The 25,276-nt window shown below is 39.0% G+C and overlaps 1 protein-coding gene across 1 annotated transcript in view; it reads right to left on the bottom strand.

Annotated features, from left to right (window-relative positions):
• The window catches only part of CPM (carboxypeptidase M), a 41,705-nt gene that overhangs the window by 3,746 nt on the left and 12,683 nt on the right, over positions 1–25,276 (bottom strand). The window contains exons 3-7 of the mRNA XM_089524152.1: positions 21,506–21,603; positions 10,322–10,494; positions 8,341–8,525; positions 7,258–7,428; positions 4,716–4,868 (exon numbers count right to left, since the gene is read on the bottom strand). Of these exons, the coding sequence (XP_089380278.1) occupies positions 4,716–4,868; positions 7,258–7,428; positions 8,341–8,525; positions 10,322–10,494; positions 21,506–21,603 (780 nt within the window). The remainder of the gene's footprint in view (positions 1–4,715; positions 4,869–7,257; positions 7,429–8,340; positions 8,526–10,321; positions 10,495–21,505; positions 21,604–25,276) is intronic.

Here is a 25,276-nt window from a genome sequence, read left to right as displayed (position 1 = left end):
ACAAATTATGGCAGAGTAGCAATTTGGTGGTCACAATAGGGGAAGAAAGGGCTAATTTAAATCTATCCTATAGCTACTACAATTTTGAAAAAAATCTTCCACTGGTAACTGCAGCAAGCGCGCACGCGCACGCGCACACACACACACAAACGTGTGTGTGTCAGAGAGAGAGAGAGAGAAAGGAAAAGAGGAAGTACATGCATGCAATATATGAAAATGTTTGAGTGTTTGCATATGTATGAAAATATGGTTGGCATCCCATGACATACACAGGCATACATTGCACGACACATTTGGAGTACAGTTGTCCCTCCATATTCGCTAGGGTTAGGGGAACAAGACCCCCGTGAATATGGAAAAACTGCAAATAACAAAAACACCATGTTTTTACCTGAAGGACACCTCTCTAGGAATCTCTAGGTCCTCCAGTGCAACTCTGTGGTCAATGTCCAACATACACTGACCATAGAATGGCACTGGAGTAGCTACAAATGGTCTTTCAGTGCAACATTTAGTTAAAGTTGACCACAGAGTTGCACTGGAGGACCTAGACAGTCCCTAGAGAGAACATATTAATGAAATCCATGAATAATCAAATCTGCAAATATCAAAGCCGCAAATATGGAGGGATGACTGTATTATTTTTGACAATGCACAACAGTCATGTACAGCTAATGTCAATGTAAGTAAAGTTGCACATGTGGAACCATTCCACATGTGGTAGCATATTATAGTACACAAAATAACATGTGAATGTACATTGTCTTTCTGCATTGTGCCTTCCAATTGTGCAATGGGTTGTTAGCCATGAATATTGCTCATGGATCCACATACGTTGTGCTACACTTGTAATCAGTATAGGGGTTGTATAACATAAATCTGCCTGTATATATTTATGCTAAGTTGAAGGAATATAGGTTTTCAACCTTTGTGTGAGTGGCACCAGTCCCTTTGGTTTGGATCCCATCCAGCTTTTGTAGAGGAGAGGCCACTCAGGCAAGCATTCCTCTGGTGTAGCCTATAGCCTAAAGGAATGTTTCCCTAGTTGCAGTGAAGGTTAAAAACACTTGAGGTATTTTGCAAACATGCTCCCTGGATTGCATTTGTCTGATTTTAAAATATATTCATGTGGGAAGCAAATTGACCTCCTGTGATTTGAAGAGAATAATGAGCATGGTGGGTGTATGCTGAGCAAAGGGTGAGGAGATAAATAAAATCTGCCAATTCCCTCAACACATTTCACACAGAAACAGACATCTCTTTTCCATCAATGCACCTCTACTGTAGGCCTGCCCAGAAACCACAACAAAGCATGTACTCTTGCAGTGAATACTGAAGGGAAAGAAGGATCCCAAGTGGAAGATGTGCAGGCTTCAACTGTGTCTCCCACTCAGGATACCTATACTACAAAACTCTGTGTGACATAAACAATGATCATGATTCTAGATCAGCTACTTAGCTACATAACTGCTTAGTTATGCAGCTAAACAGCATTTCCTGACCCACATCAAGACTTTCCAGGAAGTAGCCACAATTGAGACACAGCAAACTGATGTCCCCAACTCTCTAGTGCAAGAATCAGAACCAGAATTCGTGTCATAATTCCTCTGCACACAAGAGATTGCTTGCAGAAGGGGGCTAGAAAAGTCAGTCTTTTGTGTTCCAATCAACAGGAGAGCAGGCTCCCACTGACAGCAGGAGTTGCTGCTCAGTAAGTCCAATTTGAGGGACTTTTCCAATCCCTAGGTATTCCCTACTCTATTGAATGCGTAGGGCTCGTGAATATGAACCAGTCATAAATGAATGACTCTAGGATACACATTTATAACTGCAATCATGAATTTCAGTCATCATGTGTGCTATTTCTGTTGGGTAAAATGTCCCTTTAAAATGTTATAAAATAATTATATGGCTGTAAATGGTGAGAAAAACCAGGTATCAATCCTTAGTTGTTAGTAATGTATATAATAACTCTGAAATCCAGAGCAAGTGAGGGTTGAGGATAGTGGATTGGAGAGAGGAGTTGGTGTGTTCGTTTGGAGAGTTTGGATTGTAAATATATCAGACAAGTCTATGTTGACAGAAGTCAGAACTTTGTTGTATATACTGTACATATTGCAACAGGAAGATAAAAGCCTCCAAGGACTTTGGAAGAAGTTAACTGTGTCTGTGCCTCATTTCAAGTTGGTCAGTGCCTTGTTGCCAAATATTGCAATACTGCATACTGGGTTGTGCTTCTGCACTCTTATGTGCATGAGCTACTGTTGAGGTCAAGCACCTCAGACAGTGCTGAATGTTTGCACATCTGTTTGGGCCTAGTTTTTGTCACTGCACACCTGCAGTACATAGAGGAGAGCCAACAATTCCCCCTTAAAAAGAAAAAGGCATGGGCTGAGAATCAAATCAAAAAGAAAAATATACTGATCCATTGTACCATAATGGAAAACAATGGCTGAGATTCTGAATCAGGAGACATAAAGTTCCTCAAAGGTGGAACTATGACACACCTCCCCCTCACACACCTCAAACTCACCTTTCAGACACTGCAGATTCCCTAGCAAAGCCACTTAGTGGTTGTTGGAGAGGAAGGATGGAGCAGTGTCCAGCTATGTTCCTACAGCTGGATGCTGTGACAGCCATCCTCTGGAACCTCTCAGGAGGTCCTCAAAAGTCCTGGAGGATGATGTCATTGCTGTACATCCATACAGAGAAACACAGCTGGATACTTCTTTGTCTGCTCTTAGCTTACAGTTGTAAACTGCTTAGACACTGTTCATCCAGTATGAAGTGGTATACAAATGAAGCTGTTTGTTTTTTGCTCTTTATTGGCCAATAAACTGGGATTTGGGAGCAGCTTAAAATGTGGGTTGAAGGGGAGTTGGTTTGTTGCATTATCAGTAAAGAATATGACCTTCCTCTGAGGCTGACAGAGTGTGACTTGTCCAAGGCCACTCAGTGGGTTTCCATGGCCAAGAGGGAGCTGAACCAGAGTCGTAGTCCAATGCTCAAACCAGTACACAGCACTGGCTCCCTTGCCATCCAATACTTAGTTTTAAATTAATTAGGGAACTTATTTTTATGGGAGTAGGAGGGAATGAAGGAGTCCACTTCCAAACAAGGAAATTGGCAGAGGAGTTTATCACGGGGAACAACTGGAAGTATAAACAGTGATAAACCTGTAATAATCCGTAGTAATTGCGCTATTAGTTTTCGCATGACGTCATGTTGAAAGTGATATCCCACAAATAACCCATTATTATTGTGGAATTGCGCAAATGGTTTTCACACAACACTGAGGTGAAACGTGATTAAAGTGCCATTAACCCCATGAATAACCAGGCAAGAAACAGCAGCACATCATTCACAAGATTTTCCTGTGAATGGCCTTTTGCTGGTTATTCCTTGGTTATTCCCTGGTTATTCACAGGATAATGGCTCTTGTGTTAATCTCATTTTAATCACTTTTTAATGCCAATTGCACGATTTTCTCGGGTTAATCACTGTGTAAAGTCCCAATTTCCCCCAGTGTGACAAACTCCAGAGTTTATATGCCATAATGACTGTATCACTGTTTTTAAGTTCTGCCCTTTACAAGCCATAGGAGGGCAGTGTTGTTTTATAGCAATACACTGCTCTTATCAATGAGGCCAATATAAGAAACATTGCCAGTGGACAAGAGAAGGACTACAATGGAGTAGTAACATCATCTTAAGACAGAGTAGTTAGTGTCACAGAACAGTTGGGTGTATTGTAATACTGATTTTACCGGAATAGGAGCTAAAAAGGCCTCATCAAGAGCCAAACTAGATAGAGGAGCGGCAATGTTTTATTAGATGAAAATCAGCTACTGGAAAAAGGGCAGGAAGTGGAAAAGTTACTTTTGTGATACAACCCTCAGAATGCCCCCACCTGCAGGACCACTGACCATGCTAGCTGCAGGATTCTGGGACTTTTAGTCCCCTCCTTGCAAAAGGGAATTTTTCAAGTTTTGATAGAAATCAACACTTTCCATTTTACACTCCCTTCCTCTGTTCCTAACTACATGCCCTTGTTGCTGCATTTCATTAATTAAATGAAAAATTGCACCCAAGAATATGCTTACACATTATGATCTAATGACTTTTCACGGAAAGCATTTAGCAGAGCCATTTTAAAGATAATCCCCCAACCTTAAGAACATAAGATCCATGTTAGAGAAAGCTAAGGACCATACCAGTCTAACATTATTCTTCCACTGTGGTCAACCGGTTGTTTGTCAGAAGACCACCAGCAGTGCATGAATACAGCTGCATCTTCCAACTTGTTTTCCCCAGAAATTGATAGATAGGGACATTCTGACCCTGATACTAGAGATGATATATAGCCATGGCTCGCTCAGTGTTAGGGAATTCTGGGAACTGTAGCTTGTTGTGGCACCAGAACTCTCTAACAGAAGGCTAAATTTCTCACAAAACTACAGTTCCCAGAATCCCCTAGCATTAAGTCAGGAATTAGATTATTTCTGCAGTGTCTTTTGTCCGTAGAGGTAAAAGGAGTGGATCTATTTTAGTCAGGATTAACTATAAATTTTATGCCAGTGTATAGCAGAGAGAAATTTCATGTAGAAGCAACATTATCAGAGAAGTTATCTTAACTGCCCTTTCAGCAATTTTTACCACAAGATTTAAATGAGAATACAATGAACAGTAAAGATACATTCAGCTGATGCAACTTACCAAGATGAACTTGCTTAATGTATTCAATCAAAGCAACTTTATTGTCATTCCAGAAGGATGGGAGATCATTCTCTGGTGGATACTGACAACATGATACTTCTAATGTAATTTCGAAGCACTGACCCCAGATATAGTTATAATCCTGCATCCCACCTAAATAAAATGTGTAAATGCATAGTTAAAATCTGACTAAGAAAGAAATATACATGTTGATGCTTTTTAAAAAACATGCTGGCTGGGGGATTCTGGGAGTTGTAGACCAAAACATGGGTATTTCCAAGCTCTGTTTTGATATGAACAGCAAACAGAAATAACTGGAATCCTGTTGATGACATATTTTGGTGAAACCTTCCATTAAAGTAGTGTACGTTCTTTCCTGGTTACTGGGAAAGAGGTATCCAAATTACTTCCTTGTGCAATGAGCCTTCCTAGAGTAGGCAGGAAGAGGACATCTCCCTTCACATTTCTAGCCATTTGTTAGAAGAAGGCTGAAAAAGATAAATGGGTGATTTTCCCCCCTGGAAGATTAACAGCCAGCCACAATATATGACTCTTTTTTGTTAAGTGATATGGTTACATTCAACCTAAAAATAATTCTACACACTCCACTTCTCTCCTTATTGTAAAGTATAGCTGTGTAAGTAAGAATTTAGGCTTACATTTGCTTTGCCTCACAACAGCTGAACACCCTGGGGGAGGGAAAATGTAACCAAAAGGTGGAGTGTACCAACAGGATTCCAGCTCTTCTTTGTAAGAAAAATTGTGCCTCTGTACACCTCCAGAAAGTATCTTCCTCCAAGTTTTTGACATGTCTAATGCCAAGTCATGGATGGTGTAATCCGTGTATGAAGAATCCATTTTGCTACTGCTGTAGCAGCAGCGCTGGGTTCAGCAGGAAGGGCTGGGGGAAGGAAAAGGGTGTTCTTCTTGGGAATTTAATGCAGCCCTCTGTCCTCCTGAGGTTGCCCATCCCTGTTTTAGATTAAAATTAACATTTCATTTGAAACAAGATTAGAAGCTGTGGTGATGGGAAATGTGTTGGTCATTAATAAAAGACAATGCCACTATTTTCTGGCAGCAAGTGCTGGAAAAGATTACCCATCTGCATGGAGAAGCTGGAAAATGAGAGAAACAGGTGAGATTGGAGAGCAGCAGAGAAGGGGAATTTGAACTACAGTAGGGACACATGCAGACAATCTGCCTTGCAAGGGGCCGACTAGTCAGAAGACTGCTACAGCAAGTGAATAGGAGATCTAGCGTCAGTCCATGCCATGAAGTGGTGGGCTTGTGAGTGACTGCACAGTCTGCGTCAACAGCACCTGGGCAACCTCTACATCACAGGACTGGGTACAACTAACTGGTCCCATGTAAACAAGAGAAATGTCATTCTTTTCCCTCCATTTCTACCTGACTTCATCCTGTTGGGCATCTTACAGTACAAAACTAGACAGTGTACAAAACTAATCATACTCTTTTATAATAAAACAGCACAGTTGAGCATGTACTGTGGAACAGAATGACTGTGCAATCTAGCCAAAGCAAGTTTTCATTTGACCTAGTAAAATCCAAAACAAGTAGAAACCAATTCAAGCTAATGCACCAATAAGTCACAATCCCCTGAAGCACCCCTTGGTTAATACTGTTTGCCAAATTTTAATGGGGTATGTTCATTATTTTTTCAAAATCAGAAACAATGTTTGCCTGGGAGTCAATGTGTTGGCTGGAGCTTTGAAATGCAAATGAATTTGTCACTTAGCACTCTGCATAACTCACCTTCTTCAACCCCATAACCACCACCACCCCGCCACAAACCACCCTAGGGGAAGGAGACTTCAGGGGTGCTTCATGACTTGGCTTTTATCATATAATTGCCCCGTTTCATTCACTCAGATTTATGGGGTCCTAGGAACTTTGCCTTCTGTGGTTTCCCACTGTTTTCCTTGATCTTATTGCATCTGTTAAAGATTGAAAACCAGAATAGTTGCACAATGCAATTTTAATTATAGTACCAGGCTGTCTCCATTTGAATGCTCCTCAGGGCTACGGAGTCTGTATATGAGATTCATCAGCTAGAACCTGGTGGATAAATTTAGACCTGAAGCACCATTTGAGCAGTGACTGAGTAATAATAAGGATTTTTTCCCCTGTGGCAGAACTGTGCCAAACTCCTAATCCTTTCGCACATAAATCCATTGTGGACTACCTCAAACTGTCTTCATTTCAACAGTCTATTATGGGGAAAACAAGTGTTGTTGTTGTCAATGATTGTTCTTAATGTTAAATAACTGGATACTACAAGTAATCAGATAACCATGAATAGATTCTAAACTACAGCTAGCCCACCCAAGCCTAAGAGGAGTGATTCTTAAACTGGGGTTTTCAGATGCTGTTGTATGACTCCCAGAAGCCCCAGCAAGGTATGCTAGTAGCCAAGACGTCTAGGAACTGTAGTCCAACAACCTCTGAGGAGGAACCAGGTTAGGAAACAACTGTTTTAGAACACACACATACAAAGCTGCTGAGAAAGAGAGGAAAGTCTTACCTATCAGCCTGTACCAAGCATATCCATTTGTAATGCCATGTGGAAAGTTGTCTCCACTGAGACATGGTTCCCCTTGATGCATTGTAGCATGGTTGCTTGCATATGTTTTTGCAAGGTGCACAAAAACATCATCATCCAGAGTTTTACTAATGCCTTGCGAAGTAACTGTAACTATAGGAGAGAAAGTGATCACATTAAAATCCAATTAGCATGTGTACAGGACTTCACACCCATATTGCAACTCATGAATTCAATTCACTTTATAGAAATTTGGGATACCTCTAGAAGTCCCTCCCAATGCAAAGGAGTGTTAGACTGTAGTCCTGTGTTGTTATTTTTTTGGTTTTGTTGTGCTAAATTACATGTCATTTTATCTGATAGCTTCTCCATTAGCTATTGGCCCCAGATTCTTTTCCACCAATTATCTAGGGATACAAGTGCTATCTTCCAAGCTTTGGCCACTTCAAGTTGAGCTGCAGTCAAGAGAAAGGTAATCAGCATTCTGTGTCTTAAATGTTTACTACCCGTAGTATAGATTGAAAGTAACAAGAGAGCTGGGCAGAAGTTGATTTTTTGCTTAGTAATTAAAGAAATCTGATCAAGCACTTCATGTCAAAAGGAATTAATTTTGGGGCAGTTATATGCCCCTGGGCATCCCTGCCAGCATAAGGGCAACATGGATTTTACCATCCATGATAATCTAATAGGAGTCATATATCATTTGTGAACCACTTTAAAAAATTCTGTCTGGTCAAGACAGATCTTGCCTTCAGTGGGAGAGATGACCAGATAGCAGCCCATTCAGATTCGGGTATTGACATATTCAAATTGCCTTTCCAGCTTATTTTAGAACTAGATACTCCTGGCTTTAACTGAGTGAGTTAAAGAGTTGTTGAAGCCCTATGACTGACACTGGAGATGCTGATGAGATTTCTAGTCCAAAACACCTGAAGGACTCCAGGTTGTGGGGAAGGTACTTCATGTAATAAAATAGGATTTATTTTAACATGCATTTCAGTTAATATCAGCTGGGAGCCATCAAGATATCTAGTGCTCCAAAATCAAACAGAAGCTTAAACTTACCTGAATCACCATTATCAAATGGATAACTTGCTACCAGTGAACCACCATGCAGATTAGCAGAGAGGACAAACATCTCATTTTTTATCCAGTTCATCACTGCTCGAGTCTCTGGCTGGATGGTGGCATTATTCCTATCGAAGACATCAGGAAAGTTCCTGTTCAGGTCTTCCATATTAGCATTGTACCTTAGCAGGATAAAATGAATATTATTTAGGCTCCAGTATGAAACATACCTTCAAATGTTAGATTGTATTCTGACCATCTAGGGACAAGTGCATCTTCTAGTATTGTCCCATCATATTATTCTAAAGCAGTTTGAGCTGTCTATGGTGTTCCTTGTTTTCCAAGTGCAAGAGGTGCTTTAAATACAGGGTTTATAATATGGTGCTGCCTACAGAGAGAGAGAGAAACAGACCTAATATATAGAACAGAATGCACCCCCAGCCACAAAACATATCAAACTGTGTTGCACAAATGTGAAAATCTTAACCTATTGTAGGGTGATGTTCCTGTCATAATGAGCATACTGCCTCTAACTCACACTTTGGGTCATTCCAGAGGTTAGAATTCTGTTACTAACCAAAAGTCTCCCCAAACCAGGGTGACTTGATGTCCTCCTTTCTGTTAATAGTTTTAGCTTTTATTTTGGAATGTCCTCCATTTTTCTTGAATGTTCTACATTTTTCAGGGCCTTGTCCTCCTTTGTGGTTATGACATCTGTCCCTCCCTTTACCTACATATACGGTCATTTTCTGCCTGGTGGAGAATGTATAGAGTGACAGAGAAATGTTTAGCTATTTAGGTGGACAATGACAGGTGTTCTCTGGGACCTCCTGCGGGGTTCTTCTGAAGTTCCCGAAGATGACAAAATTACTGTGCATCCAGCTATAAGAGAACAGCAGGACACTTCTCTACTGCTCTTTTGGCATTACACTAGACACAAAATGGAATGGGAGGGGGGCTGAAGAAGATAAAAGGGCAAGGTTTGGGGGAGTGCTGAATGGGAGCAGTATCATAATTATGTACTGTATGTGCAATTCCCATCTCCCAATCCAGGATCTTGACTCTTATTCAGGGAGATGCTTACAGTGACCCAGAGAAATTTCACTGTAAATAGCAAACTAAACAAAATACACAGTATTTTATTGCAGAGAATATGCAGGGGTAGCTGTGTTGGCCATTTAGCAAATTCAAATAAAAAATCCACCAAACAGCGATACCTTTCTTGGCCAACTGAAATGCACAATATACTTGTTGCAAGCTTTCGAAGCTCCACTGGAACAATAGATGCAGCCATCTTACTAACATCTCCAATTTTTCTCCTGTTCAGTTTGTAACATCTTGCCTGATGAGGAAGCCAGTGGAGCTTGAAAGCTTGCAACAAGTACATGGTCATTTCGGTTGGCTGCCAAGAGAAAGGCAAAGGAAGTGATGGCAAAATGAAAGTGGCACATAATAACTAGCAATGTATAGATGCTTATGAAGTCAGCTAATGTCTGTGGCAGACTGGTCCCCAGAGGTACACACATTGAAAAAGACATACCCCTAATAAATCAAGTCTCAAGTGGCATTTTCAAAATGTAAAATCAAACTTGCCCTTCCTGCTCCCAGCAAGCATAAGAGCTATTCTTGGTGAAGTGTGAACAACCGCATCATACCTTTGGGCTACTGGATTTTTTTACAAATGTTTCTCTCCTGTAGAATCCTCTTTCACTTGTTTGTGTCCATATTTGCTCAGTTCTCCTGTTTCTTAGCCTTGCCATCTCTGCTACCTCTATCTAGAGATAGAATGTACAGTATTCTCACATTTAAGAAGGTATTCTCACTATCTACTGATCCCAAAGAACCTTAGCTGGAACGACCCTGAATCAATGCCCTCTATGGTTTGAGCTTCTGGTAGGCAAAAAGAAAAGGTGAAAAACCAAAAATATAGGTATTAGTAGTAGTGGAAAGTAGTGCTTAAGATACATATCCTTCATACCTGCCATATGGGGGGAAACAGGCAAGAACTATTGCTGCTTCAAATCCATCAGGGTTCATTGAAGGTAGGATGTGTATCCTGGTGCTGTCAATGAGTTTTGTAATTACTGGATCATGCTGGTCACTTGTCACCAAAAACTCTATCAAATGGAGCAGCAGCTCACGTCCAACTGCCTGTGTTAAGAAGCATAAGAGAAGATGTTTTTAAATGCAGCTGACAATACGAAGCAGCACATATCTGAACTGAACTGAGAATAAAGGTTTATATAAGAGGCAGACCTAACACAAAGCATCATGTGCTTAAATACATCAATGAAATATGTCAACATTGCTTGTTTTTTTTCCCCAGACATTTAAACAGACAGGGAAAATATGACAGTACAAAAATATGTGCTAGGATTTGAGTTCTTCAGATCTCTTCATTCAACAAGATTTTTTTTAAAAAAAAAGACAGTCTGAGAAAGAGAAAGAGGCAATAGATTCAACCATTAACTCTTAATGTTGTGTTGCAATATAATTAAAGGGAAGGGTCAGATTGGGCTAAAGAGGTGATGTGGTGACGTTAGGTTCCACCCAGAGTAGCCACTAACTAGCCACTTTTACAAAACTCCGAGTTTATAATGTAAACGCTGAACTCTCTCCATTCTGTCCAAAGCTCAGAGTCTTTTGTCACTGAAAAGCTGAAGGAAACAAGATCATGTTATAGTTGGTTTCAACACAACTGTGCCAGGGTGTGTCTCTGAGCATTTTGGGATCTGAAAATCAACATTAAATGGCTGTTATCATAGTTAACACCATCCATGTGGAAAGTGAACCAGATGATCAGCAGGTGCAGCTACCTGACAGTGCCTGAAGGAAAAATACCTATGATGGCAAAAATCAGGCTAGGTTATATGTATGACATTCTCCACACAAATAGAATTCAAATACATAGCCATGCTAGTCTGGATCAATGTGTAAAGAGATGTTGGAGCACCTTTGAGACTAACTGAAAGAAAGAGATTGATACCATAAACTTTCATAGACATAAGTCTACTTCATCTAATACATCACCGTTAAGTCTATGAAAGCTTATGCTACCAACTTCTTTCTCTCAGGGGCTCAACATTTCTAGCAAAACACAACATTGTTTTCTCCACTGTAGGATGGCTACACTGACCTTTAACGAAATCGGATACATGTTATCACTGCAAAATTGGACATCACAGTTGTGAGGGAGATTCTCTAAGAACTGGGAAGGATGTGTGTGTATATGAGTTGGGAGTGTAGACGTATATATGAATGGGTAATGAATCTATGAGTGTCTCTGTGAATAGAAACTGAATGTATATCTATGCAAAATTAAATGTTAATCTATCCTTGCATTAGAGAACTTTCTTAACTAGATCCTAATGGAGTGATGGAGAAACTTTGCTGATCCAGATATTTTGGCCTACAACTCCTGCCCATTAAGGCCAATAGTAAGGGATCACGGGAGCTGTAGGCCAAAATTTGGAGAGACATATGTGCTCCATCTCTTCCCTAACATTGGAATATCTAGGATTGATACTAACAATGTTTTCATCTGTAGATGGTTCCAAAAAGATGATAAAATTCTCTTTGTGCACAGCAGGACAATAAAACACCTAACCTACTAATACTAATAGGATAGATACATGCTGTGAGGAAACTGAAAGCTAGCAAATGATCATCTGGATTTTACCCAAATCTGTCAACACAAAATAGAAATCAGACAGAAAGGAAATTTGATAGAAAGGCCAAAAACATACAAACCAGCATTTTAACTATATTTGCTCAGTGTCTCATTTGGTTTACTTTAGGATACAGTAAAAATGTTCTCTAGATGCTGTGTTTTCCCTACTCTTTCTTTACTTGATAACTGAGCTGTGGTGTGGATGTTGTTAAAGATGGAAGCCAATAACATGAGGAAAGCAGGCTGTGAACAGTGTCACAAGATTGCATATAGGTCAATACGTTTACTTCTATTTTAATTTTTCAGTAGGATTTGCCATGTCATAATGTGATCTTGTGAAAATAGTTTCTTGGGATGAAAACTAGTATCAAGGTAACCTACCTACTCTGAGAGATTATCATTGTTTTACATTAGCCTTTCTCAATCTGATGGTCTTCAGACATTTTGAAGTACAACTGCTGGTTGGGAAAAGTGAGTTTTGTAAGTCCAACAAATACTGGGGGTTACACAATCTGGGCACGTTTTCATTTTCTGTTTCTGTTTTCTCCTGCACCTTACTTTTTTGGTACAATGGAGTCTTCAATACTTTCCCTATAATAATAATAGTAAATATTTAATGTCTAAGCAAAGTTCTAAACTTCAGACTTGGCTTTTGACCCTTAAATATGAGATTATTACTCTTTGCATAACAACATTTACTAGAAGTCAACAGCTCTTCTACAACATCCAAGTATGGTGAACATAACAAAAGTTATTAATGAGGAAGAGCACAAAAGTTAGGACAGGCTACAGCAGTTTGCTTTAACCTAAATCTATAGGGAAGGGCAAGATTCTGTCCCCTACTCTTCTCTCCCTCCTACTTAGTTAACTGAGTGCAAACTACTTTTGCATTTAAAATTGAGTTTGCAGCAGCTGAGCAGACATTGAGAAAGGAGAGGAGGAGAGATAAACCAGGACATTTTAAATCAAGTCAGAGATTGTATTTTATCATTTTTAAAATTATGTGAGTTCCAAAATCACAATAAAATGTACAGGCCCTTGACTGCAGGTGTCACTGTCTAAAAAAGATGAGATAAAAGGGAAAAGGAACTTGGGGGAGAGGAGAAACTTTGCACTTGCTAAGTAAGACTGAAGGATTACATTAAAACCTACACATTTAACCTTGATGTTTGAAGAATGGTAAGAAAAGATTGGAAGCATTCAAGGAAGTAGTAGTGTTATTTTCATAGAATGAAGGGAGGGAGTAGTAAAAAAAAAAAGATATGTGGCAGCAGCTTGAAGACTAACTTTTTAATTTTTTATTTTTGTATAAGTTTTCATGGATATAAATTCACTTCTTCAGATGCACTACCAAGTGGTATTACACCTGAGGCCTTACTACCATTCAGTACTGCTTCTGAAGAAGTGAGTTTATATCCACGAAAGCTCATGCAAAAATAAAAAAATGGTTAGCTTAAAAGATTGGAAGGACTCAGAATCTGTCTCTTCCATTTCTATAATTCATCAAGAAGGAAACACAAGATAATACACATAAGATCTTAAAGGAGGACAAAAACGTTTATTTATAAATAGTCCCCCTGGGCAGGGTAAGCTCAGAGGGCTGGATACAATTAAAACTGTACAATAAAAACAACATATAATAAGAATAACAGCAACTAGCAATTAAACCAGCCTGTAACACAGAACAGCAATTAAAATAACTTTTCAACATGCTGAAATGCCTGGGCAGGCAATAAGGGATGAGCCTCACCCACAAAGGCCAGCAAAGAAAAGAGAAAGCACAGAAATAAAGAACTATACAACGGAGTGGAAATTAACTAAGAAGATTGGCGTTTGATGAATAGTGAAAGAGAGAGAGACCAAGAAAAACAGGGAGAAGGCAACAAAGTAAGATGGGACAAAACCATAAAAGGGACTTAAAAATCACAAGTTGGTTAAACTTAATATAGCATAATGGAGCAACAAGTGAAAAACAAACACAGACGAATGCAACATGATCAAAGTGAAGGAGGAGAGACAACGTACACCCACTGAATCAGTGAGATTTTAATAAGGCCAGGATCCCCAAATTTCCATTGGTTTAATTAGTCCACTCTAGCCAGGATTAACAGTTGAAGTCAGCCTGAGAGTGGGAACTGCGCAGCCCCCCAGATCTTTTGGGACTGTAGCTCTCATCAGTCCTAGCCAGCACAGCTAATATTGAAAGATGTTGAAAGCTGCTATTCAGCAGCCTCTGAAGGGCCACTCAGTTCCTAACTCTGATTTAGCCCTATCAGTTCTGTCTTCTGCATACCTGACATAATCTGACACTGAAGCAAATGCAATTCTCATATTGGAAATATCGGCGGCGGCGGGGGAAGAAAATGGGGGGAAACACACACAAGAGGCAGAAGTTGGCATCTTCACTATTATCACTCCACATGGCATACTGTTCATCAGCTCAAGATAATGTCTAAAATGCTATCTACTAAGCCTTGGGGAAAAGATGGCTTCAGCTACTAGCCCTGCAGTGTAGCTCTACTCAGTATGCAAAATGGTTTGAACTGCTGTGGGGTAACAGAAAACAGCTTTTCTTCCTGGGAAGTGGAATGTCTGGACATTACGAACCCTTGGCTCTTTCTATCCCTCATTTCTTAACAGGGAATCCATAGTTTCCTGAGAAGGAAAGTTCTGGAGAAGCCTATTTATTCTCATTAGAAGGAGGCTAACTTCATTTTTTTCTCTCCTTCCTTTTTGATATTTCCAGTTGTAACAGAAATAAGGTTAGCTTGGAACTGGAAGCCAGGAATACCCACCATTCCTTCCAGTTTGACCATAGGCGCATCCTATGGGTCTAATTTGATTTACTTAAGAATAGATTGTTGGTATCACACCAGAAGGACTGGCCCTACCATTAGGCAGAGTAAGACAGTTACCAATGTGGTAGTTATTTAATTGATTATAGCCTCAGTTTTATTACCAGGCAATAAGAGAGATTTTTCTCAGCTATTCAACCACAGGTGCCAAAATCGCTTTAGCTATTATGCACCTTGATGAAGGGTGAGGAAAATGCAGCATTTACTGCTCTACCTCAAGTAGCAAAATGCCACGGACCAGCTCTGAACATAAATAGTAAAATAAAACTGGAATTCTATGGGGGGGGATTATTTTAAGCCATCACCATGATCTGTGTCTTAGGGCTGAGGCTGACACTTCTCAAATGGTTTGTGATTGAATGCTTTCCTTAAAAACAGTCAAATGCAGTTGTGTAAAAGCTGTGCTCATATTGGTACTATCAAATTGCAGCTCTAAAGAATGCTTCTTTATCAACACTAGCTTGCCTTTCAGCAATGAGTTGGCACAATGGTTTGGTCTTGCTACTTTCAAAGAAGAGACACACAGAGTATTGAGAGAATTTTTTGTTAACAGATGCCAGTTTTCTGGTTAGTGTACACAACTGAACAGAGCTTGGAAGGGTTTTGTTGTTTTCTTAGCACAGGGCATGTTGCCTTGGTGTTTCTCGAAGTTTTAGTCCAAAAGGTAGTCTTTCCATGATGTGTAGCTGAGTATCCGATTTACATATTGGGCCTTCCTTTTTCAGAACTGAATAAAATGAAAAAGCCTTTCACAGGTTTACTGGAAAAGAAGATGGCTACAGCTCACAATTTGCTTCTTCACATAAATCTTGAATCTTCCAGTGCTTTCAGCCAGAAGACTCCTAGTACTACCAATGGAAAGGTATCATGAAATTATTTTGTCTTCTTTCCTTCATTATATTTTAATGATAAGGTAAGCAGCAGTGGGAAAATACAATAAAGGAACAAATTAATGAGTCTGTTATCTGAAACCCCTTATAAAATTGCACAAATATGGCAGGGCGATTCCAAAATACATGCTTCATCTACCAAAACTTTTTCATGGGTGGGCCACCTTAATTGACACAGTTTAATCCTATGGATTCCACCCTAATTGCTACAGCTGTGGGATTCTGGGATTTGTAGTTTGGTGAGTTACTCCGGGATCTGTAAATACTTCCCTAAATTGCAAACCTTAGGATTCCACAGGATCGAACCATGGCAGTTAAAGTGGAATTGCAGTGTTATAATTGTGACATATGAAAGGGGCCTAATACTAAGCATGTAGATAATTTTCTGAGTAACTATCCTTTTACCCTTGCTATTGTAGAGAAAGTTTTTAAACCGTACCAACATCCACCTTGTGTTAGGCATCTTTGTATTTGATATGAAATGTTTTCTGTTCTTTTCAATGGAGGAAGAACAGAATGTGCCAATTAATATGCAGGGGGATAGGTTCTTTTCCTAACACAAATGGAGGCTAATGCACACACTCCTTGCCTTCATTTTAGAGATAAATAGTTGTAGAGAGAGTGTAGTTGTTGTGTGCCTTCATGTCGTTTCCAACTTATGGCGATCCTGAGGTGAACCTATCATGGGATTTTCCTGGCAAGATTTGTTCCGATGAGATTTGCCATTGGCTTTGGCTAAAGTCCAATTAGCTACATACAGGTAATGGAGTTCAGGTAAAAGAAGGACAAACCATGAGGAGTACAAAGCTGTTCTGTAGTAGACACTGAGAAAGCTCTGCATTGGTTTTAATCACTTACTGGATCATAGCCAAAATAACGAGAGGCTCAAACAAAGGAGGGACTTTAAAGGGCTCCTCATGATCATGATAAGGTAAGTAGTGCTGCATGATGGGGTGAGCTCCTACCACTAGTCCCAGTTTCTGCCAACCTAGCAGTTCAAAAGCATGCAAAGGCAAGTAGATAGATAGTACCACTTATCAGTGGGAAGGTAACAGCATTCGGTGCAACCATGCTGGCCACATGACCGCCAGAGCAGTCCTTGGACAACGCTGACTCTTACAAATGGAGATGAGCACCACTCCGTACAGTCAGTTTTGACTGGACTAACTTTACTTTTTACATGATCATTTGAGTTGCATTTCTACACATACTTACCTGAGAGTAAATATCTTTAAATTTAGGAGGCTTATTTGTGAGTAGACATTTATTAGCCTGCTTTAATGATAGGTTTATCCCTTTTGCCATGCCAACACTTCAGTGTGTTCCCTGAAGACTTCTCAGCAGTTGAATTAATTTCTCACACTGCAAAAGGTTTCCCATTCTTGACTTATTCCTCCTCTATAGCTTCTTCTCAGTGGTCATCTACTCCAATCTCCCTTCTTCTCCACTGCCTCAGTCCCTGCGAGTCCATTGTACAAGCAATATTACTATCTATTGTAAATCTGTGTAAAATATTCTCTCTGTTATCCTAGCATTGTCTTTCGCTGCTGCTATACTGCAAAATTAATGCAGTTTGACACTGCTTTAACTGTCATGGCTTCATCCTATGGAATCCTGGCCCCATAACCCTCTGGCAGAGAAGGCTAGATATCTCAGAAAGCCCCAAACCCCAGAATTCAATAGCACGGAATGGCATTTAAAGTGGTGTCAACCTGCATTAATTCTGCAATCTAGACACAGCCAACCTTTTTGTGTGCGAAACACACATCCCTTCTGCCGGCTGATGTGGGCTGAAAGTTGAAAGTGAATTTAGGACAAAAAACAAAATAATTTGTGTAATTGAAATGCTTAACTTCTAAATCTTGTCCTTTGTTTTCTATTTATTTTGACATCTTCCTATATATACATTGTAGTTTATAGTACCAATGGATGGATGTTATTATTATTATTATTTGCATTTGTATGTAAAAATACCAGACTGTCAAACAATCTTTATCTCTGTGCCCAGATTATAAGTCTCACTCCCATTGTCCATGATTATTGTGGTAACTTGTAAGAAGTTTCCACCCCTGAAAGAATTGTGGATTTTTTATCTACAAGATTCATCTGCTGATTACATATGCAAATAAACAAATAATTATACAAATAGATCAAAGCAAAGACAAATCAAGAGTTATTGACGAAGACAAAACCATTAGTATAACTAAACATTTCCAAACACTGTAAAATAACTGTTGCTGACAAAGTCAATACGTGATGCAACAGACAGCAGGTAATTCTATCAATAATTCACATTTATAGTTATGCACACTGTTGAGAAAACGCTGGAATTAAATGTTAACATTTAAAAAGCCAGTCTACCATTTCATTAAAACAGTATGCACTCATCTCAGTTTCAAACAGTAACACTTTCCCTCATACACTGTGAAGCCCTAAAAGGGATGAGAACCTGTTCCGCTCCCTCTTAAGTGCCTTTGTATGTCTATTTAGAGAAAAAGCCTGCCAAGCCTCATATCACTTGCAAGCCACAAGAAACACCACAGAGATTAAACAGCAGTGTTAGTGTTAGGAGAGAACCCATGGATTAAAATAGGTCTTATGAACTGCCTTTTTACTGAGGTGCACTAGTGCAGGCAGGGATAATGGTGGTTGGGTAGGACTCTATTTTGTTCAGCATCAGTGATGACAGGCACACTAGGTATCAGGTGGCTGTTACACTCATGCAACTATAATTCAGACAACACTATTCTTTGGCAAACCTCTCACTTGACATCATCATCATCATCATCGTCATCATCCTTTATTGTTGTTGTTGTTTGCTATATTACTACTAATGTTGCTGCTATTGTGGCATTCCCTTAGCATATTTTCTTACAGCAGGAATTTAGAACATGTAGCCTGTCTTGAGACTCCAACTTTCATTAGTGAACACTCAACGGTTCTCTTACTATCTATAACTCATGCCAATATCTGGAATGATGTTTTAGCTTGATATGAGGTATTATGCATGGACATACACAGATGCTAAAGGTATATATATATATATATATATATATATATTCTGTTTCATGAACTGTATCATTACAGCTAATGTTAAATTTGTTTAACTTTTATCTTCGTAACACATTTGTTAAACATAATTTTTTTTAAATGGGGGATGGAACCTGCAAATTAACTTTAGGTACAATGTATCTATATACAAATGACACATAGGAAAATTCTTCCTAATTACTGAGAGGCGTTATTTGCGCACCCATGCAAACACGCGGAGCGTTTGCCTACTGGATAATACAGAAGAATTTCCTACCTGCTAGACAGAAAAGATAATCTGTCCCTTCCCTCTAGGAAATTACAGAATTAGCTATTACCTGCACCCTAATCCAAGGGTCAGTTGATTAACCAACCATGCAATAATTAACCACCCTGTATTTTTCCCTATCTAAGGAAAAACTAAGAGCTTTCTGCCTATAAAAATAAGAGACTTATATGATTCAACCTGTCAATTGAATTGACCAGCAATATCAATTGAGCTGATCAGGATCAATCGAATTGTTCAAACCAGATGGCTGATCTTGTCTGATTTCTCTATAATGATACACCAAAAAAGAGGGAAAAAATGATGTTCCTCTTTTTTGGTGTGTCATTTGTACATAGATGTACTGAGATTGTAAATCTACCTTCCTGTATCACTATAATAATAAAAAACACTTTAAAACAATTGCATTTCCATCTGCCACACATACTTATCAGCACAGCAGATTTTGTTCATTCCCACCAGAACAACCAATTCAAATGTAAGTATTTTCCCGCTTCCCAGCAGTCTTACTTCAAGAGGAGAAAAACTAAGAGCCACTTTCTCTTAAAAAAAAGAAAAGAAACATCATAAAATGCCTTTCTAACCCTCTGAAACAATAGGATTTTCCTATTCTTGCTAACTAAGAATTGCAACATCTTTAATGTATCAACTAGATAACATGTAAAATTTCCAAAAAACAACTAAATGCAACTAAATTTCCCATATGACATATATGAGAACCAAACACAAATTATGAACATGGAGTGATGTAGGAGGAAATTTGTTAACAATACATTTGATAAAAGGGATACTGTATATTTGTTACAACACTTGTGTGTGATTAAAGAGCTGAACTGACTGCCTAGAGTAAGAATTATACTATGGTTCCTTGATCCTTTCCGAGATAAGTTACTTCTTTTTTAAAAATAATCAACATTAAACTTATATTTACATAATAGTACAAAAAATAGCCAAGTTAAATACAGTTCTAGAAGGCAATAATCCAGAAAAACAAGAACATAATGCAAACCAATGCTGAGTTACTTCTACTATCCCAAACCGTTTATGGCTAGAAAGATAAACCATGTGCAAAGCTAAACCGTACTCAATTTATTCCAGAATGCACAGTAACTGTGGACCCTTTGAACTATACAGTTACAGCACCATAATTACATTTTAACTGCCTGGGCTCCATCCTAGGGAATGCAATGACTTGACGTTTGGGAGATACAGTGGTACCTCGGGATACGAATTACCCAGCTTACGAAATTTTCAGGATACGAAAAAAATTAATTTAAAAAAACTGTTTCGGGTTAAGAAAGTTTTTTCGGGTTACGAAAAAACTTTTGGTGCTTTTCGGCGCTATTTTACACCAAATCGCGGCTTTTCCCCATTAGCGCCTATGGGGATTCGGCTTGCGAAAGCCTTTCGGGTTACGAAATTGACAGCGGAACGAATTAATTTCGTAACCCGAGGCACCACTGTACTGGAGCTCTCTGGCTGAGATTATAAATACATCTTCCATAAACTGCAAATGCCAAGATTCAACAGGACATAATCATGGCATTTAAAGTGGAGTAATAGTACTGTGATTGTTTAGTGTGGAAAGGCACTTTGGCATTATATCCTTGAGCAGGAGTGAAAAACCTCTGACCCCCCAGATGCTTTCGACTTCGGTTCCCGTAATACTTTGCCAGGGGTCATACTGGACTGGGCTGATAAGAGCTGAAGTCCAAAAAGCCTGAAAGGCCAAAAGTTCCTCAGAGCAACCCTTGGAGCGCACACACGCATACACAAAATCTTCCTAGCACCAATTTTCCAGATAATTCACTATAGTATTTCTTTCATGTCTTATCAGTCTGAAAATACCTCCTGATAAATATTATGTTTACCCAATGATGCGGATAATGCACTTAAAATAATTCTGCTAAGTTTGCTTTAGACTGTAGACTCATTGTGATAGAGGAGGAAAGTCAGGATTTCTCACCCAAACACTAACAGGATAATCCTATACATCTTTACTCAGAGATAAATCCCAATTTCAACAAGGCTTACCCCTAGGTGAGTACAAACACTTATTATGCAGAAAGCCTCATTCAGCAGAGCACTTTAAAAACAGCTCCTCTCAATGTTAAATGTGTACTTTAGCAGAGCACTTTAAAAACAGCTCCTCTCAATGTTAAATGTGTACTTTGATCATAATTTAATGTAGCAGACACCTCTCCTCTGACACTATGATTCTTCCATATTACCAAAAATTACAATAGCTCTTTTAGGGATAATTAATCTATTTATTAGAGTCAGACAGTCCTTCTCACAACTACTACCACTTCTTCTACATCTTTAAAAAAATCTTCTAAATGTCCCCTGTGTGCATGAGCTGGGCTGCTTCCAAGGTACCTGGTAAACAACATTGTAAAGGAAATTGCAACAGTTGAAGTTGTACACGTACCTCATCCCCATGCATATTAGCAACATACTTGAACTCTGGTATGCCAATCTTATGTTGGGTTGGAAACCTTCCCAGAGCAAGAACCCACAGGTCTCTACCTTTAAGTGGAAAAGAAATTTTTTATGTATACAGTGATAAAATAATGCAAAGAAAAACAACGGACAAACTTCTTTTGCTTTTAATTTATTGTCCTCAACTTCTTCCCCAATCCCTTTTCCTAAAATAGCAATATTATTCTGCAGTGGGTCCTTGGTATCTGCTGAGGTTTTGTTCCAGGACCCCCATGCATACAAAAATCTGTGGATGCTCAAGTCCCATGAAATACAATGGCAGAGTGAAATGGTATCTTTTCTATAAAATGGCAAAATCAAGATTTGCTTTTTGGAATGTATATATTTTTAAAATATTTTCAAGCTGTGAATGGTTGAATCCATGGATACAGAGGGTCGACTATACTGACTGTAAAGGATTTGCTTTCCACCCACTACTGCTGCACACCACATCAAATTCTCAATGAATTCAGGAAATGGCCATGCAGACTGGAGGATTCTGAGAGTTGTAGTTACCCCCCTCCCCCCCCCCCAAAAAAAAAAAAGGTTTTGGAGCTCTAGTTAAAACTCAGGGTCATTATGCACAGGATTGCAACCCCCAAATTCTTTTTTAGTTTAGCTTAAAAAAATAAATAAATCCTTAAACAATATAGAGCAAAAATAGTTTACCAAGTTTTAAAACATGCCAGATTCTAGGAGCTAAAGCATTTTATTTATGAAAACAAGGCTGTTAAAATGCATCAACAGGAAATGTGCTGCAAAAGGAAGAGACAAAAATAACAAAGTAAAACAAGCAGGCTCTCAGTAAAACAGATGTATGCATGGTATGGTACAAAAACAAGCTTTCTTAACAAGCCAAACATGAAATAAAAGGCTGGTCATACATTTGGAGACGTTAGAAATAACTGCAAAACTAAATGTGACTAAAGAGACACTGGTGTACAGTATATATATTTAAAAACAACTTAATGGTTTATTTTAAGACATTTTGGTGCCTGGGGTAGAAAATCCAAGGGGAAATCCACCCACTAATTTAAAAAGGGGACACAAACCACTGGAAAGTTCTCTGCCTCACTTAAATGAAGGGAAGCTCTCTATTCACTACAGTGGTACTTGTGCAGTAGATTATACCCCAGTCATAGCTTAGAAAAGTTACATTTTGGATGACAACCCCCAGAACATCTCAGACAGCACAGTCACTGGCCATGCTTGCTAGACAGTCTGGGAGATGTAAATAAAATGAACAAACAACCCCTTTTCCAAACTCTGTTCTGAGTCCCATTCTACTACCCAAAGTTCACCATTTGAAGCAGCTGCCATATCTGATCCTCGCTGCTGCTTGAAGTTTACATAAGTCTTATTAGAAATGAAACAAAAGATTCAGTGGCCATTGTCCACTGAAAGCAACTTGACACACACAATGATACAGGTTCTTTCCCATAATTATGAAGAGAGACTGGGAAATTGCTTTTCAGAATTAATCCATTATCATGACCGTGTTTAAAGATAAATTAGCTGCTGCTACTCATTATTGTGGCAAAAGTTGGTAATTTACTATGTTGTTTTTACACTGCCCATTTCTTTTCCATTACTTTCTGTTACCTTTGTGAGGTGGGGAATGCAAGAATGGCAACAAAAGCGATAGCCCTTTCCCATTTTTGTTCTGCAGAAACTAATATTCAGTGGCATACTGCCTCTGAATCTGGAGGTGGTTTGCATATAGCCAATCTTTTCTAATTTCCTAATAACATCTTGACTAATCGCAATGGGTGGATCTGTCTTCCATTAATTTTTTAATCCCCTAGTGGCTATCACCAAATCTTCTAGCTGCATATTCCATCAACTTGTGTTGCATTCAAGTTTACCTCTCCCTTCCTACTCTCAACCCTGCTGCTGCACTACTTTCAAAGCACAATGGCAGTAAGGAGGATACTATTTTCAGTAATATATTTATGTGGAACTCTGATCTGGACTAAGAGCATCTTCTGAATTAGTGTCTCGTAGCTACTTTCTCTTTGAAATGTAATGTCCCTTTATTCTAGAAGTGAATAACCTGATGTATAGCTTATACTTTAGACCTATTTCACAGTTTATGATATACAGCACAGGCTCTTGTCTAACACACATTCACTTGAGAGTCAGATTCCCCCCTCACCCATGGATTGGGACTTAATTTTCAATAAACATGCACAGGAGTCCATGTTTGGAAAAATTATATTTTGGGGCCACCCTCCCCATGTAGACGAAAAAAATAACTTTCCAAGTTCTGAGAGTATTACAGTATAGGTAACTGATGGAAGAGGAAGCCAAATTATTTATCTGAATAATTTTAAGCTTATCCGTTCTACCACTTATGTGCACCTACTGTTTTGTGGTTCTAAAACATGCTTGAGCACAGCATTGTTTAGTCCCCCCCTTACCATTCTTAAACAATCACATACAGGCTGGGTAAGGGCGAAACCCCTGAAACATTATGTTGTTTTAAGTATAAGAATAAACTTTTTTCCATAAGTATATCCACACTGCACTACTGTAGTACAGTAGTTTAATATCACTTTAACTGCCAAGCCTCCATCCTATGCAATCCTGGGATTTGAAGTTGGGGGGGGGGGGCTACTAAAGTGTTGGTCCATTCCTCTGAACTACAATTCACAATTTTCTTGTTGAGAAATCTGAGTACCTCTGACTAATCTACAAATCCCAGGCTCCCCTCGTGTTTTAGAGCTTGTTTTAGAGCTTCCATAGCAGTTATGGTGCTTATGAAAATCATATAATAGTGCAGATATCTCCATTCTTGGTTCAGTGAAAGCACTAAAAACAGAAATAAATGAATTCAGCAGTAACTTTTGTCTACAATTGTTAATTACTATGAACAGTTGCTTGTGCAATTAGAATGTTTTGCTGCTGCATTTGATATAGAATCGTGTCTCCCAAATCTTTCAACTACTGATTAAAAATTTATTGCTAACCTATTGTCTCAGTGAAACCAATGGCTGCAGAACAGCTGGAAGTCTCCAGAGCTCTATATGAGAGTGGCTTACTTCAACATTTATTTAATGTTTCTCTTCCAAAGGGGAGTTTATTGTGTTAAAGAAATGGAGATGCACAGAGATGGCCATTGAATACAGGGCTGAATTATTTCCACAAATGAAATACACAAAAGCCTGAAATCCAGAATGTTCCCAGAAAGAATAGTGATGATAGCAATTGATTGGTCTTTTTTTTTTTTTTGCAAAAGCTAAGAGCAACAGAAAAGCAGCATGTTTCAATTCTTTCTTTTTTAGAAAGGTGGGGATCCCCACATACTGTGATCTAAATAGAAGTCCTTCCCCCATGCCTGTTTGTTTGTTTTTTTAAGTGGTGCCTTGTGACACTTTCCGACTCAAGGCTATTTTGTCTTCTCCATCTCTACCCTTCAAAGGGTGCAAAAACAGGAACATGTTGTCACTGTCACAGAGAAAGAATGAAAACAAAGGCAGAAAGAACAAAAAGGCAGAAGTAGTGACACTGTCAGCAGAACTAGTTTGCATGATAATGAGCAGACACAGAAGAATGTATAGGCTCCCTCTTATTGCTTAGTTAGATGACTATCTGCAAACAAGCTGAAATCTTGGAATGAAACAGTTATCCATGCCTCTTGAAAATCCTGTTGGGGGCCCTTTAATGGTGCACAATTACATTGCTAATGATCCTGCTTTAACTCCTATTGTTCCATCAAATA

This window comes from Sceloporus occidentalis, unplaced genomic scaffold, assembly GCF_023333645.1.
Source record: "Sceloporus occidentalis isolate IW3139 unplaced genomic scaffold, rSceOcc1.0.p SCAF_5, whole genome shotgun sequence".
In the NCBI taxonomy this organism is placed as follows: Eukaryota; Metazoa; Chordata; class Lepidosauria; order Squamata; family Phrynosomatidae; genus Sceloporus; species Sceloporus occidentalis.
This window is presented reverse-complemented; position numbering and strand designations above follow the sequence as displayed.